Source organism: Solenopsis invicta, chromosome 3 (assembly GCF_016802725.1).
Source record: "Solenopsis invicta isolate M01_SB chromosome 3, UNIL_Sinv_3.0, whole genome shotgun sequence".
Taxonomy (NCBI): domain Eukaryota; kingdom Metazoa; phylum Arthropoda; class Insecta; order Hymenoptera; family Formicidae; genus Solenopsis; species Solenopsis invicta.
The window spans coordinates 25660260-25681136 of NC_052666.1; the positions used below are offsets into that span (position 1 = coordinate 25660260).

General features: G+C 29.3%; 1 protein-coding gene across 2 annotated transcripts; it reads right to left on the minus strand.

Moving 5' to 3' along the window:
* Positions 1-2248: 2248 nt before the first annotated feature.
* On the minus strand, positions 2249-20618 carry LOC105197229 (tyrosine aminotransferase). 2 transcript variants are annotated; one of them, XM_011163521.3, is made up of 12 exons: positions 20532-20618; positions 19777-20000; positions 12895-12999; positions 12199-12266; positions 11154-11312; positions 8334-8525; positions 7507-7589; positions 5242-5311; positions 3811-3939; positions 3634-3717; positions 3295-3393; positions 2249-2696 (listed from the first exon to the last, which is right to left on the minus strand). In XM_011163521.3, the coding sequence occupies exons 2-12, from the start codon at positions 19916-19918 to the stop codon at positions 2538-2540; spliced, it is 1290 nt and encodes a 429-aa protein (XP_011161823.1). In that variant the 5' UTR covers positions 19919-20000; positions 20532-20618; the 3' UTR covers positions 2249-2537. The 2 variants fall into 2 exon arrangements, with proteins under 2 accessions (XP_011161823.1, XP_039303229.1); XM_039447295.1 differs by having other exon boundaries at positions 19777-20075.
* Between the last annotated feature and the right edge of the window lie 259 nt (positions 20619-20877).

The following is a 20877-nucleotide window of genomic DNA, read 5'->3' on the forward strand; positions in this document are numbered from 1 at the left end:
TTTTTTTCTATAAAAACTGAACAAATCCAAAAAGTTAAATTTTCAGAAAACAAAAACTTTATTTATAAAGATTTATTGTATAAAAATGGCAATTTTTGGGACGTCTAAGTACTGGAATGAAAGTAGTAGGCTTTCATTGATATTTCAAAGACTAATTTAAAAGAAAAAATTATCTTGTTTGATTCTTGCGGAAATTCTACATTTACCCTAATATTTTATCTTTATCTTTTTTTTAATATTAATAATAATAAATGTGAAGAAGATATTTCAAATATAAAACAATATTTTTTTACTCTCTGTTTACAAAATGTCCTTAATAAAAATATTTTTTTCTATTTCTTTCTGTATAATAATTTTTCTCCGTATATATATTTGATATAAAAACAAGATTATAGATTTTAATTAATATTTTGAGGCAAACCTTGAAAAACAAAGAAATTAAAAAACCTTTGGAATTATTTAATTCTCTTACACAAATTTTATATTTATTACCCCGCTATTTATATTTCTCATTTTCTACTTGATTCTTAAATAAATAAAATTGTTTACGAGATGACGCTATTGATAGCGAATGATCTGGCGTCATATTTCAGATTTAAAAAAAATGGTTTTATTTGGGTTTTGATTCAATTAGTCTTTACATTATTAAAACAGCGAGTTACAAAACGAAGTGCCTAATGTACTTGTTTATTCGTCTAAATTACAGTATATTGCAAAGAATGGAATATACATTTAGCATATATTTTTAAAACGTTACGTATTTCCCAATTATGTAAAATATTTTGTAGCGGCAAAACTGGCTAGACTTGTTTAAGTATTTCTCGTAAACAAGGTCAACGCGCTGTCATTCACAAGGAAACGTTCGGACGGACAGTGCCGTATTACTCAAGTCGCAATCATTTTGAACAACTAATATTCTTAAACAATTAACGATTATTGATCCAAATGGTCTCGAAACCTACACTATTTAGCCATTTGTAAGCGTTGTTCGCTATTCAAAGCGATGGTTATCGTCGAAATAGGTATATCCCGCGCTGTTTAGAAAGAGAAATCAAAGGGACTCGGGACAAAGATTGTACTCTATTGTTCCACGATATATATATATACGATATATGAAAATCATTTCTGTAAAGACTTCTTGAATTTGAACGCATTTCTCAATCGACAACGCAGTATAGAACGCACTATACCACTAAATCGAGTTATTCGTATAAGTACGCTATATCGATGTTTGTATCGATTTATTCATTTGTAATGCAAAAAGACAGAGAATATTCATTATACATTTATAAACATATCGTACGACATGACTCGCGTACGATATATTTACAGCTTTTGCGTTTATCTATTTATTTTTATTTTTATTTTTTTTTGCGGCATCCAGTACACTCTCACACACAAGGCTAACGTGTTGCTATTTACACGGCGCGAGCCGTTTCATTTGCCTATCCATTATTTCTCGAAACAATCTATCATTCTTACAATGTACAGTCACCGGTCAATCATATATTTAATTTAAATATTTAATTTAATATTTACGATATGTCAATCACAGAACGCTTGTTATATTCATTGATTTATTAAAATTCTCTCTGACATTCGAGATTCATACATCGCGATAATTTATGAAACCTCGCAAGTATCGAGTTTTGCAACTGTATTTTTGTTTTACATTATTCTTATTTACATCAAACTACATTTCATGCTAACTTTTGCAATTGGTTATTAGGTGTTTTCGCAAATGAGTGTGTACGAGTGTCATGGAAAAGCACCAACAGAAAAACATGAAATGGAAAGAAGAGAGAGAGCTAGAGAAGCGTCAAACGATGACGACGGCAGAACAACTGAAAAGTGAGTCACATATCATTTATGCATGCAACGATTATTTCTTTGAAGTTTGAATTAATTACTTTGGTATATTACTACTCTACTGCTGCGCTATGCAATCGCTGAATTTCAAACAATATTAATTTTCGAGATAAAAAATGTTGAAAAATGTATTTAGACCTTAATGTATATTAAGAACATTAGAAAGAAGAATATACATAGATATGATATGTCCATTGCTTATATGGAACGAAAATAAACCTAAAATCTTATATTATCAGAATATACTCAACTGGGAACAATCATGTTATTTGCAAGTAAACAAGAAATAAATAGCTTGGGTTAATCGATGATATAGCTTCGGTTTTGCGATAGTATTTGAAGCTCTAACCTTTGGGATTAGAATTATGATAATTATTTATTGTTATCGCCATTTATTTAGAATTAATTGAAAAACTTATTATAAGTACTCTTATCAAATATTTATTACATAATTACAGACATTTACAAGCAAGTTTGGTAGACACAAAAAAATAGATTATAATTATATATTTAAAGGTAAAAACATAAAAACAAAGATATACATATACACAAAATTAAAACTGAATAATTCTTTCTGAATTTAGGAGAATTCAGGGATCTGACCGGAAAAAAATGAGCGAGTTAATGCGGGTTAAAGTTTTAATTTTTGTCTATTTGATTATCGTTTTTTAATACGGAATCTCATTGGCGAAATTGTTCCTCCTCAACATCTCCGCCGTTTTATAATGATGCCTTTCACAGAATTCTTGAATTCTCTGACAAGCTTCCTCGAGCATGTTGTTTGGTACAGTTATTACCAGTCTCATGTAAGAAGGATAATCGAAACACTGGGGAAAAGACAAAAATACAAAAAATCAGTAAAATCGTTATATTTTTACACAACTAGCAAATCAATTATCTTTTATGTGATATAAGATTAAAACTCTGTTTATCGACTAAATTATTAGAGAACAAAATAAAAACATGAATAATAGGATTGTAAATTTGCAGGTAATAAATTGTATACACTTGCAATATGAACACAAATCTAATGTATCTAAATGTATGATATGTACAATTGAAAATTTTGAAAACACAAAGATTTATTATTATGTATTAGTATTTGTGAAAAGTTAAATAAATTCAAAAACAATACAATAAATTTTATAAGCTCTTAATCTATAACAGAATTTACTAAACTTTATAATTGTATTAATTAACAAAAAGGATTTATTTTGTTATTTATGCCGACGCGTTTCATTACATTATAACTCTTTGATTTTTCGTTAACAGTATTTTTAAGGAATAAATGAACCACTGAACATCAACGTACCATAAAATTCGATGAAAAATACTCGTGTACTTTTATACGGATTTGAGAGATATAATTAAAAGATTTTAAAGGGTCAATAAATTGATAATTTAAAATGTCAGAGAAACGCAAACCTGGCCGGGTAGGCAAAACACGGATTCTTCCATTAGCAGCCGCTGCACGAATTCCAGATCGGAATTAAATTCCGGAAAGCACGGTAGATCGATGTAGACCTGGAAATCGATTCAATAATTTATAGCTCGTAAATTGCAGTCGGACCCACCTTACTGATGGTATTTGCATTAACGTATAAATAGCGGTCGTGCACCGACTAATTGTACGACCTATTTATCGGGAGCTCGATTAACATTTACGGTTTTAGCCCGCGAACTACGGACTGTCAAACAATACGCTGTGATTCTTGAAATTATGCAAGGGTGTGGTCCAGGCTTATTACAATGGGGAATCATTACCATCATGTACATCGCCCCATCCGGCATTATCGGCTTCAATCCCGGGATCTTTACTATGCAGTTGTATGCCAATTTGGAATGTGACTGTAACCACATTTTTAATATAAATACTTTATGCTGAGTTTGTATATTTATATTATAATGCTTATAATGCTTTTTCAAATCGCGATAACTTACGTATAGAATACGTATGACATCGTCGAAGAACTTCTGTGGCGTTTTTCGGAGTATCGTTGGCAAGGCGCCTTGAACAATAGTATTACTGCCAATTATTCGCTGGCTCAAGCAAAGTAAACCTTTACGAATCTGAAGAACAAAAAAAATTAAGAATTTGTTAAATATATACGTTCTGTAATTAAATAACAAATACTATATAATGCAAAAGTGTTTTTGTCACATGTAAATTCATATTAGATGATCTGTAATTTGTGCTAGAATTTGGAATATTTTCTTATTTTATATGACACGAAAAACATAGAATTAGACATGTAAAATAAGTACTAAAATAAAATAAGACAACGATAAATATTTTAGTAAATAACATTTTCGTAAATTTCTTTCACACATTTAAAAAAGGATAAATTATGTTATAAGTAATATGTCGCCAATGAAACATTAAAACTGATTATAAAATTTGTAAAAGTTCTAAAAGAAAGAAATTTTACCAAAAGTCACATATTCGAATTTTTCGTTATCTCTCAGTAGATACAGAAATTCTGGAAAAGCAAACTCGTTTTACTTGGCCGTATCGAAATCAATATGAAATTACTTCCAAAAATAGTAGATATTAGATTTCTCACGGACTTCGGGTACAGTGAAATATCGAAACATGTTACACAACGACAGACTATTTACCAGCTTGTTCAATACTCGCCCGTGGGAGTATATCATAAAACGATCACAATCAACCTTTTCTTTTAAAGCGTTATAGGAAAAAAATACACGATAAAATACTGAATTTGTAGATACGTGGACAAAAATAAAAATAAAAAATAAAAAATATTTATATTTTATTAAAAAAAAAATTAATTGTTTAATTATATTTTAATGTTTTAAAAGTTGTATTAACAAATTATAGAATAATAATGAATTTATTTCAGTCAGGCTATATCGCGTAGAATAGACTTTAACAATTTATATAGCATAGAAAGACCTAAAATCTAAAATAAAACATTTTTCATACTCTTGTTTTTTTACGCGTCGTCTGAGTAACACGTATACGAAGCTTGTCGCAATAAAGGTTTTCCTACGAAACTCTCATCGTGATTACTTATCTAAGATCGCGACTCTGCAACTCCAGCAACTCCAACAAAGTTATTAAAGAGCACAGAAATATATCCGATAGAGATACTCGACGCGGCGATTTAAAGTTAGTCCGAGACGATGCCGCAGCTACAAGATGAGGAATTAAGAGCACGATCGACCAAAGAGCCGATTGCCAAAGGACTTTAATAGCGGAATAAAGTTTAAACAACGAAATTTAATCCAATCCGCAGTATGCGGTGCCGAACTCGACGAGACATGCTCGGGCCTCGTTACGGAAACAATACCGGCGGAGAAGCAATTATTTTCGGGCTGTCACGTATTGTGCTACGACCGTTTACCTACCTCTGCTTCTAGCACATTCTGATGATCGTGGATTATTATCCAACCCATACGCCAGCCTGGAACTAAAAATCTGCAAAGAAAAGAGAAATTAAAGTAGGAGGGATTATTGTTGTCAAATTCTACTTTACAGAGATCATTTTACTTTGGCTTACATTAAAAAAAGAGATTCCTAAAATAAAATAACATTTCTCTAGATGCAAAAATAATTATTAAATTATTATATAATAATTAAAAATAATTAATATTACAATTATAAATTTTTATTTTGATATTAAGGAATAACTAATTATTTCTTGATTTTTTTAATCGATTAAACATTGTTTTTTTTTTAATACGCTTCTCATGATTGTTTGATTGCAATGGAAATGAATTGTTTATAGATAATTAATCTATGAGCAGAAGCTATCTTTATTACAGCATGCAATTTTGTTGTTTAGCACACGCGAATATCGTGCAGTTACACAAAGATTAGTGTACGTTGCAAATTTAATAAACAATGCAATACGCTCTTTACTTTTTGAGGTAATTTTTTTATTTTTGATAATAAAAAGAGATACAAAAAGAAGTAGAATAATGTATTATTTTTTGTATTAATTTTGTTATGGATGCATGTACACTGAAAGAAAAAAATGGTTTCCCCAATTACCAACTATAATTATTTTTGGCATCAACTGTATAATTATAGATTTAACCATGCAAATTATAGTTTTTAGTTATTAATTACTACGTTAATGATAAGCAAATGTTGAAAAAAAAGTTGTATTTATATATACATGATTGCATTTACTACATATAAATGTTTAATTTATTTATACCGTCCATATCTTGAAATTTTATTGTACTATAAAGTATATAATATTTGAAATTATTATAATGCATAATAAAATTTTTTTTAATTGGTAGAACTATAAACATGAGGTTATTGCTAATATTATAACAGTAATAACTATATGAAAATAAAACTCCTAATTATTTTATCATGCAATAATAGTCACAAATACCACTTTTTTCTCAGTGTATATACCAATAATAACTATATTAAAGTAATATAATTATGCATATTTAATTTGCCTACGTAGTTTGTTCCTTCTTCTTGATTTCTCTTCTCAATTTGAGCATTCCTGTTAAATAAAAAAGTACTAAATATAACTGCACACGTATAACATTCACTTTTAATCCAGTTATCTACAATGGATCATGAAATTTCACGATGAGTACCACATATTAAAGCTCTTCGGGAAAGATTTAATTGGTTTTGAAATTCTCATTTTAAGATAACAATTCGTTATACGACGATTATTAAATAATCATCATGTTACAGCATATTCGCCATTCACTTATTCATTGATTTACCTCCACCGCTTTATATTTTTTAACCACATTTGCGTGTGCCGTGTACATCATTGAATTTTACATGAGAAACGCGAATTTGCCGTTGATACCAAAGTACCGCGTTGCAAAATCTGCGGTGTGTAAAATACATCGTGTCGGAATGAGAGACTTAGCAGCAAACTGCAGGAACTCATTTACAACTGGTATGGCGAGCGGTCGTAAATTAAGTTGCGTTTCAAATCTGATATCGTTAGAATAATGGAGGCATAATCGCGAAACTTCGGAATACCCGTCTCTCCAGTTTTGATCGCGACGCTTTATTCACGCTCAATCAACCCCTCGTTCTATTTTTAAAAAAATCAAGTGAAAAATTTTACAGCGGAGCGCTTCCGTCCCAAGAATTCCTTTCGTCAACTTCACGAATTGCTAGTTTTGCTCCACAGTTCTCGCGATAAAAGATAGTAGAAGGTAACGTACTGAAAATAACTGGGGATCCGATGTAAGAAAAACTGTCGCGGAAACGCATTTTTTAAATTATTTTAAAATGATTATTATCGCATTTATAATGCTAGAAACAATTGCAAAAATTTGTTTCCTCTTACTTTCCCAAATATGTTGTTATTAAAAAGCATTGTTTAAATTTTTCAATTTTAACGCTTACAAACATTTTCTAGATCGATTGTTGTTAAAAGCTCGGAAATTCTTCTTTTCATACCGACTTTTTGATCATTTGTTCTTGGCAAACCTTTTAGTAATGTTTAGCGAGATTTTGTTTCAAAGGGTAAATTAGCTACGAACCGTCTTGTTTAATACATGAAAATCACACACGTTTGCATGAAAAATTGTGGAATGTTCCAGCAAACCTCGCTCTTGTATTCCAGCATTGAGATGTTTTGTAGGAGTTTTATAATTATTTTACACATTACGACGTACCTTTTAGTCAGTCCGCTGCATGACAAAATAGGAACTTCGGTCGATAGAGAGGCTAACGAGTGAAAAGTCCGTCCTGGAAATACCTGAAAACAACGGCGAAAAATGAGGCGAAAAATGTATTTGCGCATAATAGACATGCATATTGTGTCTGCATGCGAAGGCAATATGATACAAAATAATACAAAATCGTGATAGTCTGATTTGTTACTCGATCACATTGAATTTTTCAAAATAGCTATTATCATTATTCATAATATTGTTTTTTATTTTAATTTATGAAAATTTATATCTTAAATTCTTTTAAGTAATATATTTTTAATCTTATGCACTTCTTAAATATCGTACAGTGAAACATGACTCTTAAAAAAGTGAAAATTGATTCCGTACAATTTTTTGAGTGATTTTTCACTCTACAAGATTTAATGAACAATTTTTATAATTCATTAAAATAAAATTCTCTCATAAATAATATTAGTAGGAAAACAGCGATTAAAGGTACATAATATAATTTATCTCTTTATTATTTTTATCAATTTTACGGTCATACTTTTTTGTTATATTTAATTTTATACTAAAGTTTGTTATATTAAATTTTCAAATTATCTGAATATCTTATGCATGCATCATAAACAAAGCATGTTTTTCTTAATTCGATAACGAAGTGCAGCGCGCCCCTTCCGGATTCGAGACACCGTGCATATCCGTTCTGAATTAATTTCACACTCCCTTCGAACGGAACGGCGCGGTGCGTGCGCTTTATTTGTTCCGCAAATGAAACGATTTGTCACTTGATACTTGGATGGTAAACGTAATATTAGGGCACGTACCATGTGCTCGTAAATCTCATCGGCTATAATGGGTACGTAGTAACGAGCAGCAATGTCGAGAATGTCAAGTATATGGTCACGACTGAATACGGAGCCGCATGGATTTGACGGATTGTTTACAACAATCGCCGCCGTCGATTCGTCGATTTGCTCCTTTAGGTCATCCAGATCGATCTCCCAACCGAGTTCAGGCTAGAAACGATTAATATTAATAGGATGCATTCGTGAGAAGCTTTCTTGAATCTTTATTTCCTCCCGTTTTTTTTTCCTGCTATACGATATTCTGTACGAGGTGACTCAGAAACCACGTCTTCTCTTGATAAGTTTTTCAGTAATTCTGAGCTTCTTGGCAAATAAAATTTTAACGTGGCACAAATATTTTCAAATTTTGTGCAAAACTTTTATATTAATTTTTAAAAGAAATTTTTATAAAATCTATCTAAATGTTTTTTTCTAATTTTTTAATAAAATTTGTATTTGGAGAATTGGCTATGAAAATATTTAATATTGAATATTTTTCTCTCATTTTTTTTCTCTTCTCTTTGTTAAAATATTATGAAAAGAAAAACTTGCTTGTGAAAAAAATAAATAAACTCGTCCAAAACATTTGTAATTAAAAATGAATAATGCTTGAATATTTGCTGTGTAAAATAATACAAATTGTTTTTAATATGTATTAAATAAATGATTGGATTTATACCTGTTTTCACTAAATTTTAAAATTATAATTTTTTGGGTAACTTTTTAAATTTAATTTGTTCCTAATTCTTAATAATATTATTTTTATTATGACTATACGTTTTCTGAATTATTTTTCAATTTGTAGGTATAAATTTATTATTAGACTTACAATGAAATTTGTATATTCTAAAATGTTATTTGACAGTTGAAAGCATTATAATGTTCAAATAACTTTTTGTCTATACGTGAGCATTTCTCTGTGAAATTATATCGTGAAAATAAAGGATTTATAATGCCAAAATAATTTTGAGACGTAATATATTTTTATAACTTTTAAATGGAATAATTTTAAAGAAATATTTTTAATAAAAGTGACAAAGAAAAAAAGAGAAAAATATTTGTATAAAGAATAATAAAATGCGTGTAGCAGAATATTTTTACGGATTTTATGAATATTTTATAAATATCAGAATATTTTTATGAAATTTATTTTTTATAAACAAATACACAGTATTTATGCGATTTATATATGATATATGAGTACATAAGCAATGTGTCAGGATTTACAAATTCCTTGCACATTCCGCCTTACACGCAATTAAAGCTGCATACTGTGGTTGTAATTACTGGAACATAAAATAGATTGCAACGACGCGCGGCTGAGAGTGAGACGTTAAAATTTGCCACCAAGCAAAGCTGAAAAGAGAGGGAACTGCCTTATTAGCACTTCAGTTTGAAGATCTTCAAGCGAAAGCTCTGATTTATCGTGTAAATAGCGAAAGGCGATTTAAATATGATTTTCGTGCCGTTTAAAGTCATTATGCAATGACGTCTCCAATTGACTTAACGTAAACTACTATACATATAAATATTTTGCAAATAAAAATAAAAAATTTTTGCAAAATTTATAATTAGCGTAATTATTTTAATTAAATAATAAATAATAAATTTGTTAATATTGATTAACATTTTTGGCAGTCAGAAAACTGCCTTTTGTGTAACATAATTTTTTTTACTATATATAGAAATAGAAATTTATGAATTAAATAACTTTTTAAATTTCGAAAAATGTTTCAAATTATAAGTATAAATTTCTATACAACTCTATACTTTATATACAATGCGCAAAGTAAATATTTCTATGCTATTACACAACGTAAGAATTTAATAAAGTTAATATAAGCGCGGCGTTTGCAACAAATCGTTATTTTAATTAAATTATCAGTAACGCTTAAAATTCTATTGTTTTTCTTTAAAATTTATTTATATTGCGTAAGAATATAAAAAAGTGAGAAAAATATTTACAAATCAATCTTACTATCGTTTTACATTAGCATATGAAATTGAATGAAATCTTGCTTAAGACTTTGCAGACTTTATTTTGTAAAAGGACAGTAATAATAATATTTTTGGCATGTATTTAAGAGAACATGTATGTAATTAACATAATAGCTATACTGAATGATTCCATTTGTCCTACTCACGCCCACTAAATAAACGGAATATTATGCCTTCATTGTTTTTCCTAATGAATGCATTCGCGCCCTAGGTGGTTAATAAATTTAAAGATACTAACGAAATGGTATATTTTTGCATATAAAACTGCTTACTAAGCCCGACTGTACCGCTTGAAGTGCGTTTTGTAATAACCCGTAACTTAAGAAATACTGCGGACGTTTCTTATTAATGACGATGCAACACGGTAGTACCACCTCTTTTACAAGCGCGATTATTACAGAGTAGCCACTACGCGCTCTGCGATATCGATCAATATTTTACACATTATCGCAGTAATATGTAGCTGATGTTCATTATGCTGTTGGTTTACAAACGCACACAAGGCAAGTAAATTAGGCAAGTAAATTAACAAATATTAATTGATTTAATATTTTAGAAATTAATTGGAACAAAATGACTTAAAACTTTTACATTTCTGCAAACAAAGAATTTCTCTTGCCGTTTGATTTTGACATGCTCTTTTCCCCGAATAATTGTTTCACGTGTGCTCGAGATGCTCAACAAAACTTTGATCTTTGTTTGCATAATCTTTAAGTCAGTGAAAATAATCGCATTTTCATGTGCGCAATTAGCAATACGTGCAAATCGCACTAATTTCTTTTTTTCGAGAAGAATACTCACACGCAAATTGTATGTTTTGACCGTAATACCGAGACCCTCCGCCAGCGTTCGATAGATAGAAAAACCAGGCCGTGGAATTAGGATGTTTTGACCTTCTCGAGCTAATGCCGTAATACACAAATCGAGTGCGCAAGAACATCCACTGCACAGTATTACGTCCTACAGTAAGTACAGAGACACGAAATATTTTATTTCTGCGTGTTTTATCTTCATTCACGTTCTATTAAATATAAAATAGAAACGAAAAATAATATTTTTATGATAAAAGAATATTTTTACGTTTTCACACTTTTGCATTTTTTTTTAAACCAGATTTACTTGATATAATGAAAAATTTTAGCATTCTGATATTAAAGTAATAAAAAAACACATCTACATGATAAAATAAAAGTTGACAAATTACTTATCGCAAGAATTTTATTACGGGCAAATAAATTCAATGCGATATTTATGTACTAACAAGCGTAATTGAATATAAATAAGATTAAAAATGTTTGAAAGCAAAATAATAAATACAATAACATTTTTCTGCAGTAAATTTTCCTGTTTCTATCTTTCGCAAAATTATATTATGTCCGTTATTTATTAATATCCGTTTGGGTAATTTAATAAACTGTAGAATTGTAAAAAAAAACTGATTTCTTTTATAGTATTATGTATTAATAACGTCGACGTATTTCTTTTTCTGTCTGGTTTTCATGGAAATTCGCGACATCAAGTTAATTAACTATCTTCGGGATTGTATGACTACTATTCGGAATATGCAATCTCGCAACTACGTCGTCCTTTTATAAAACCCACGCCTCTCTTTCTCGCGGCTGGAAGAAATTTACGGCTTTTCTTAATATTAAAATAACTTAGCGCAAAATTTGACTTGCTGCTATTCCGAATAAATAATAACAGTATCGTTGTTGAATAAGTAAAATGCAGTTTATACACGCAATGAGAAACCTTGGTGTCAGTGACTTTAAATTTGTAATTTGCTCATGGCACGTGTTACACCAATCGACCGGTGACATTCGATATAAACACGTGTTTAACTTACCTTGGGATCGACTTTCACGAATTCGTTAGAGCTATACTCAGCTACGGCTTCTCGCGCCTTTTGGTAACCTGTAAAAATTAATGTTTCGTTACTAAATAAGCAGAATTATCGAAAATATCTGTTTAAATATCTGTTTAAATATAATTCTATGATTTAACATATTAGATAGGCAGATGTGTCTTATACATCAATTTAATGAATAAACGCAGTAATTAATTATAGTATTGTTTATCTCTACTTGCTTGGAAAATTGGTAATGCAATAAGATGTATCTAAATGAAATTTATACAAACCATTAACAAATTTGTTTCTCATTATTTCTGTCGTTATCTTCAAAAAACGACGTGATTTGGGATAATTTGATGACATAAATTTGCAACCGATTTTGACAAAGCTAATTTTTATTTATACAGCTGTTTTTGTGTTACAAATGAATTAAATGACCGTCGCGCTACATCTTTGAGTAAATTAAAGACTTAGTTTCAACAATTGACTCAAATATGTAGCGCAACGATCATTCCATGCATTTATAATCCGAAAATAGTTGTATAAATGAAAATCAGCCTTATCGGAATCGATTGCAAATTTGTGTCATTGCCTCTCGGACTAATAGAAAATATTACAAATTTTTTTCGTAAATTAAACTAAATTTAGAGAACGTTCTAGAATGCATTTATAAATCTTATTAAAAATTACCTGTGGACGGTGCATATCCATTGTATAATTGCGAAGCAACGCTCTCCTGAACAGCCTCGATCACTTCCTTTGGTGGCTTTAAATTTCCGAAAGTTGTAGGATCGCCTTAAGACAAAATGACAGAAACTCAAAGCTCGAAATTTAAAAAAGATGAATATATTTATCTAATGATTATCGCGCAATTGTGATAAGTTGCTAATATCACATAAATTTGGTGTTTTCTGTTAAACAATCGTCGTTGTGTAGTTTCATGTAAATAATTACGCATATGTCATGTTGTTATAATTGATTACTAAATTCAAACTAGGATAACTGTTGGAAAACGCTGGTTTACGCGTTGTCAAAATGCAACGAAACACCCACCCAACGCGACTCGCGTTTTGAATATAATTGAAATTAATTAATTGTTTCCCGGAGGCTATCCACACCGTAGTCAATCCTTGTTGCGAAATTTCTGTTTACGAGGCGACGACGAAATAAAATCTAAGCCCCGCGAATGCCACGAGATTCATGTAATTACAACTTCGCCATTGTTAATCGGGAAGGATTGCATTTCGACGGCGTTGAAGTTAATATTTTCCGATTATATTTCGCATACCTATTATAGCAAATGTCAGTTAATGTATGCACGCACACACTGAAATCGTTGAGTTGTCAGCAAATTATTAATTACACGAGTTAATGACTTGTATGTATAACACAGAATCGTGTCTGAAATTTTTTGTTTTTATTTTAAATTTATTTTTTGCCATTAATTCATACGGATATGTTATTTCAAATTATATAAAAAAATGCAATAGAATAACAATTTTTATATTGCTGTTAGTTTTATATAAAGAAAAACAACACAGAAAATGTAATAAAATAGATTTGAATAAATCTGTTTTCATGTATACATATTTTTAATTTTTTTTATTAAATATTAATATTTTATTAATGTATTTTATTATCACTTTTATACATATATTATTTACTTATGTGTGTTATTAACTTTATATTATTATACGACATACCATATGCTCTATGTAATTTTTTACATTAATTAATATAATTTCAAGACTTGAATTGAAGTTAAAAAGGAGCTTTATAGATACGAACTTTGGAGCTTTTTACATTATTCTCAACATGAGAGTGCACGAAAGTTTAAAAAGGGTACCTTCGACTAGCTAACTCGTAAGTTTCATTGTTCTGGATACCCTTTTATTTTTTATTAAATGTTTACGTTTATTAATGGGTTCCAGTTAGTATAAAAATAAGTGCATGAAATTATAGAAGTAAAAAAATTATTTTAGTATAATGTATATATTGTACATTATAATATTCCTTTGTCTTTTGCATATTAACGTGTGTAAATACTGTGAAACTTTTGTGGAACTTTTTTTGAGATTCTTGCTCCTTAATTACATGTACAATAATAGAATATATATTCATTATAATTTTTTATCATTTCATATTGTTTAAATAATAAAATTTTGTTTCTTAATTGTAAAATCATCATTTATTGACTTTTCGAAAATGTCGATTTTGATAAAAATATCAAATAATTAAACCTGGAGCGATTCATATCGTACAATTTTTTTTTTGTTTTTTTTTGTTCCAAAGAGTCAACTAAAAAACTTTACTAGTTTCTTTGCATGAAATTAAAATTAAAGAATTGGAGTAAAAATTTGAAATTTCAAAATCAAAGTATTCATTTTTTGCGTATGTTTGCAGCACAATGTGTTTAAAAGTCGTTTTATATATTATGAATTTAAAAAATGTGCTTTTTATATATATATATAAAATTGTAGAGTACGTTATTATCTCTTAGCACTATCGAAATACAAATTTAATAAAAGTCTATATGCGCTTTTTTACTGGGAATAACTGTGTAACGAAAAGTGCATTAACAATATCTTTCCGAGTTAGAATTTCTTCTGAAATTTAATATATAGAACTTTTTTTGATATGGAGGAAAAAATGTAAATTGTAAATTCAATTTTTTATTATATGTCGTGTAATTAATAATTTGCTGCCGGTTTAAACAGTTTAACGCACCACTAATTAATATTATGAAACTCTTAAACCAGTTTCAAAATATATTTTAGAACATAGTTAAATACAGAAATTTTGTCAACAACATACGAGACATATGTACAGAGTGTCCTAGAATTTGTGCACGCGAAATGAATAGTGCGACTTTTATGTGCCAGAAGAAGCAACTTTTTCCCATGAGAAAAAATTGCGTCCGGGAAATAATTTTAAAACGTAGTTTAAAGCTACTGAAAGAACTCTGTTCTGTGCATTACGCATAAATCAGAAACGACTGAAGCGAATTCTAGCATACCTTGTATATGCACTACATGCAGCATACTGCATCTCCTACAAAAAAATTCTCAAAAAAAGTTTTTACTTCTGTCAACAATTTTTTTTAAATTTTATATTTTTTTTAAATCTAAAAATTGAGGAGTGCAAATTTCAAGATATTATTACGCCGATATTTTATCGTTAGAATATGTTCCTAATTTTTTCATTTTAAAAAGCGAAGGGTAACACTGTACGAAAATTCTCGTGTTACTACCGTTCTATTTTTCGACGCTGTAATCTTCTTCGAATTGCATATGTATATAAGAATAAAAGAAAGCCCTTGAAAATGTATACAGCCGCTAGCGCATCCAGTCGGGATTTGTATCGAAATATATTTAGATTAGCGTGCTCGTATGTCAGTTCTGTTCTATTCCACTATAAAATTTGCTGAGGACGTTTTTCCGATACATTCTGACACATCCGCATTCCGCGCCACTCGTGTTCTACAAATGTTAAGGGGACTCACGCGTCACTACCACTGCCTTTTAACTTTTTACCGTTTTTTTAAAACTTTGCTGTATAGTTAAAACCGCGTGTCTAACGTGGGGAAGGTGTAAGAAACTTTCTGAAGAATTAAGGAAGTTAAAAAGGCTGAAAGAAACAAAATTATACGATTAATTCTCGCAGACAAACCTTGGTGCTTCAATTTTATATGCGCAACTATTCAGGACGGTTCCGCAGTTTTTTCATCTCTACTGTCAGTCTTCGGAAGCTTTTCGAAAGACTTCTAATTAAACAGACTACATTTTTATTTATTTAATTTAACACTTTCTCTCAATGTTTTATTAAATATTATACCACTAAACACCAATTTTTGTTCGAAAAAATGTAACTTGAAATTAAAAACAAGATACAAAAATTTTTATTTTATAACTGTCGAAGCTTATTTTTCAAACATTATTATCATTTATTTTTACAATATCTAATGTCAGAAAAAAATATAATCACACAGTTATACCTCAAAAATCGTTATTCTGAAACTCGCTGTTTAAAACCGTAAAAAAATCTTCGGCCTTTAAAATTTAAAAATATTAGATGTCGCAGGAATTCGATCGCAAGCATGTTTTATCGCCGCGGAAACTGGTATCCGGTAAACCTTTGAAAAAGTTATTTCTTCTAGAAACAACGGCGGAGAGTCGGCAAACGAAATATTGTCTATCCTACGTCGCGTGTTTGCGAATCAATATTTTCCAGAGCGAACTGCGTATTAAGTTTTAATACTTCTGGAAGAGAGGGGAAACAAAGTTAGCCCGCATTTTTTAATCAGATTATTAAATAAAAAAGTAACGAAGTTACTTTGTCACCATAAAAATTAATACGAATGTAAGAATTTATGTTCTATTTATAAATACTACGGATGTATAGAAACACGACCAGAATTAGGCAGTTTATAGAGTCAGCGAATCACAGGTTAGATACAATTGAAACGAGTTGCGAGTTGCATTTTTGCAAATTGTAGGAACTAATAATAAAGATTTATTAGCGTATAAAATATAAACTTATACATATAGAGTTTACGGTAATCTACGTTTATTGAAATAATTTATATAGATGTGAAGCAAGAATTTACTGCAATCGTGTAAGAATGCGCAATATAAATAATTGCATTATTTACTGATATTTATAATAATTATGTACGTAACTTAGAAAAATAATATCTGATAAAAATAATAAAGTCTTGTTTTAGAATGATACATACATCGTTTATATCAATAGTGATCTATAGTTTAATGATAGAGTTCAAATAATGGAAACAATGTCTAACAATATTATAGTCTTACGTATTATGATAAAGAAGATTTAAACCTAAAATTACGACATAATTATCTTTCGTAAAAAATTTTATTTAGAGACTAAATTTCCAAATATTTAGTCGATAACAATATCACTTTATATACTGTGATAAAAGAGATCTAGGCCCAGATATTATGACAAGTATCTAAAAAAATTTCGGTTTGGAAACTACAATTCTAAATGATAATAGACTACCATGTGTATGACAGTAGAAATAGATTTGGCTATCCTAAAGATGACGCACGAAAAGTTACATGGATATTTCATGCGTTTCTATAAAAAAAAAAAAAAAAAAACGAATAGGTCGAACGCAGTTCGGTATTTCCAACCCAGTTCCTGCGGGACTTTACGGTTGCTCAAAATGCGCTTTTTCATATTCTAGCATATTTCCCTCGCATGGGATATTTGACCTTCCATTTTTCACCAATCCGTCAAACTTTTTTCACATCAAGCCCCGGAGATCATGCATATTGAGGATCTAACCGTACTCGCGGGAAACAGCGAAAGTTTGCAATTTGTATGCATTTACCCGCGTTTACCGGCAAAGCCGGTACGCAGAGCCTTTGTAGGTGGCCCTCTATTTGCGTAACGTTTTTCACAAAGTGTCGCAAGTGGAACGAATAGAACTAATAATTTTATTTTTTTTATTTTTATGAAGTTAATTTTCTATATATTAAATGCTGCATTTTAATCGCATCCGTTCTTATACATCAACAAGACTAATTATAATTTTACTTTGACGCACACGTTATCTTTTTGTAAAGAAACGCAATGTATTCCGAGTCGAAATTTCACCTCTACTTTCGACTTTTACCTTACACCTCATATGTTGATACTTTAAACATTCAAATAAATCTTTTTTAAATCTATTGATTACAACAGAGTCTCTATGGAGAGATTTAAGAGGTTTTAAGAAAATTTCCTTTTAAACTTACAATTAAGGTGGGAAATTTTCTGATAACTATTATTTTGAGATTCAAGAGCTCAAAGGTCTAATTGAGATTAAAAGTAGAAGTGAAATTTCGACTCAAATAATCCTCCAATTTATTTCAAAAGAAAATAGTAGCTTGTAGGTTTCTTTTCTCGCGTAAAAAAAAATGATCATTTGATTTACCGTTATGATAGATTTTTTATCTTTTTGTTTTGCGAAAGACGAAAAACAGAAAAGTATTATTTTATTTGTAAAAAATTAATTCAGAAAATTTTAAATGTTATAAGATAAATAAAAAGATTTTTATCATTAAGAAAATTTTTAAAAATCACGCAATAATCGAATTGTAACCTACTAAGCTCTAAAAGTCTCCTAAGCGCATTACTGTTAAATTTTTGTAACCCAAGTTTTAATAAAAATTTTTTTGAAATCGCAATTTAGAAGTGAAATATATTTAGAGATAAAAACAGTTGCTTTTTCTCTGAAAATCTAGTCGACAATGAGATTCAATAGTTTTGTTTTCCAAAAAGATATTCCACGGTAATACTTGAATATAATTCATTAATAATATTAAAAAAATGCAAAGCATTTTCATGTATTTTATATGAATTTTATACAACACGTAACAAATGCATATAACAAATGAGCGAATATTTTTTGTCTTTCCAAATTTTATATTGTTTAACTTTTCTTAAAAGTTTTATTCGCTTTATGTACTGCATATTTTTCCTTAAAAATTTTTTATGTTAAAATCTCTGAGAAATTAAAATTTTGTTTAATTATGCTTATTTTATAATATTGTTTTATCTGTACATAATTACGACCATACATCAATAATTTATTATCATAAGTATATGCGATAAAATATTGTATAATATAATTAAACAAGATTATATCTTAATGAATATTGAACTATTTATTTAATTAAAATTTTTCTATTGGCATTTATTTTTTACGTGAGTTTTAAAAAATTTTTGATAACGCCGTTTAACCGTGACCAGTTTTCAGGGCAGCGAAAACAATTTCATATTTGGCAATTTTTAATAAAAAAATTTTATTTTTTTTTTATAAAAAATAATTTTAAAATAATATGAATTAATTTATAAAATATGAATTACGAAAGATCGGAAAAGATCAAAGCTTTCAAAAATCACTAATGAACAGAAAATAATTATCTGCCTATGAATGCATTGTAATAAAAAATGAGTTTTTGTAACATAAAACGATAAAAATGAAAACATGTATATAAAACAAATTATTTTCTTTATATTATCTTGAATATAATGTGAAAACCTCGCGCATTTACTTTAATATGTTATTAATATAACATATCTCTTGTTTAGAAATAATAAATTAAAAAATATTGTCATATATTTTTTAACTTATAGGTAGATTTTTGGAGAAGAAACACACAGTTCTAAAAAAAATGTTTGAATAATGTCGTAAAATTACTTAAAAATTTATTTAACCATGGATGTAATAAGTTAATTTAGAAACGATTAATCAAGTTTTTTATTTTTAATTGTTTAAGTTAAATATTTTTTAAAACATTTTGATTAAAAAAAAAAATTTGTTATCCTATTTGGTGAAAAATTATCCATATAATATAGAAATGTATCTATATTATATTATATTATAAACAGAAATCAATTTTATTTTATCGCGTCTATATTTCTTCACTTGATTGTCCTTGTTTATTTTTAAGGGCAGAAAGATTCTTCTCATGCGGAGTAAACGTTTATATCACTAGACTTTATCACTAGTTTTTATCACTTGTAATAAGATGATTTTAACACGTGAAATAAACTCACCAATAGATAACGCGATCATCTGCTTACTGGGATTAGGCTCGACGACGATATTTTCCACGATCGATCTTATGGGATTGTGCGTTCTCCGTGCAATGTTGGAGGCTTGTACATTCCAACACTCACGGAAGCTAAACGCGGACATCTTGTCGCTCGCGAAGAAGTGTCTCTCGGAAGCTTCGAATTCGCTGATTTTGCCAATAGACAAATAGCGGACGCACGCGTATCTTCAAGAAAATGTTTGAATCTTTTACTCTTAGATAAGGTAAATGTCCCAGTGGCCGAGCATTTAACACCTAATCCTTATTGAAAACATGATTTTTTTTATGAACATAATCTCAAAATTTTTTTAAATATTTTTTATATACATAGTAAATATTACACTTTAAATAAAAAAAATAATCGAACGTTGAAATATTATTTATATATAAAATTAATTTAAATAAAAAACCGTATAGAATATACTCAAAGAATCATTAAAATATCAAAACATTTTTTTCAAAAGTTAATTATGAGGACTTGTTCTTCGTAAACTAATTAAAGATTCAAGTCTATCATCTCATGTAATGTACCTCAGCTCATTATATTAATTATTATTTAAGTAAATATTACGCAACTACTCTAAACTTTTAATATATATTAATGGCTTAAAAAAATATTTACTTTAAATGTTTATATTTATAAACATTTAATAACAACTGTTTCTTTTTTAATATACGGTTGGACACCGAAACATATCCGGCCACTGGAACATTTACCTTATGAATGTTGACTATGCTCGGTGACTAGTATATCTGATGCACTATCGATATGTGTGAGCGACGATTCTCGTACAGCTAGTTCTCGTACAGCTAGTTCTCTGTCACTGAGCCACGATCGGGACAGCGCGTTAATAATCAAAATGCTCGACGGAGGCTGGAGGACAAATGAACCGGTCGGATTGGTCTGTTCGGCACCACACCTTCTTTTATAATTAACTAAATGGATTCCCTACTTATACGTAGGGAATGAGCGTCTCGAGAAACTTCGACGTAGTTATCTACACAGAAACAAACAGAGTGCCTCTCCGTTTCTCCGTCTCTACTCCTGTCTCCGTCTCCGTCA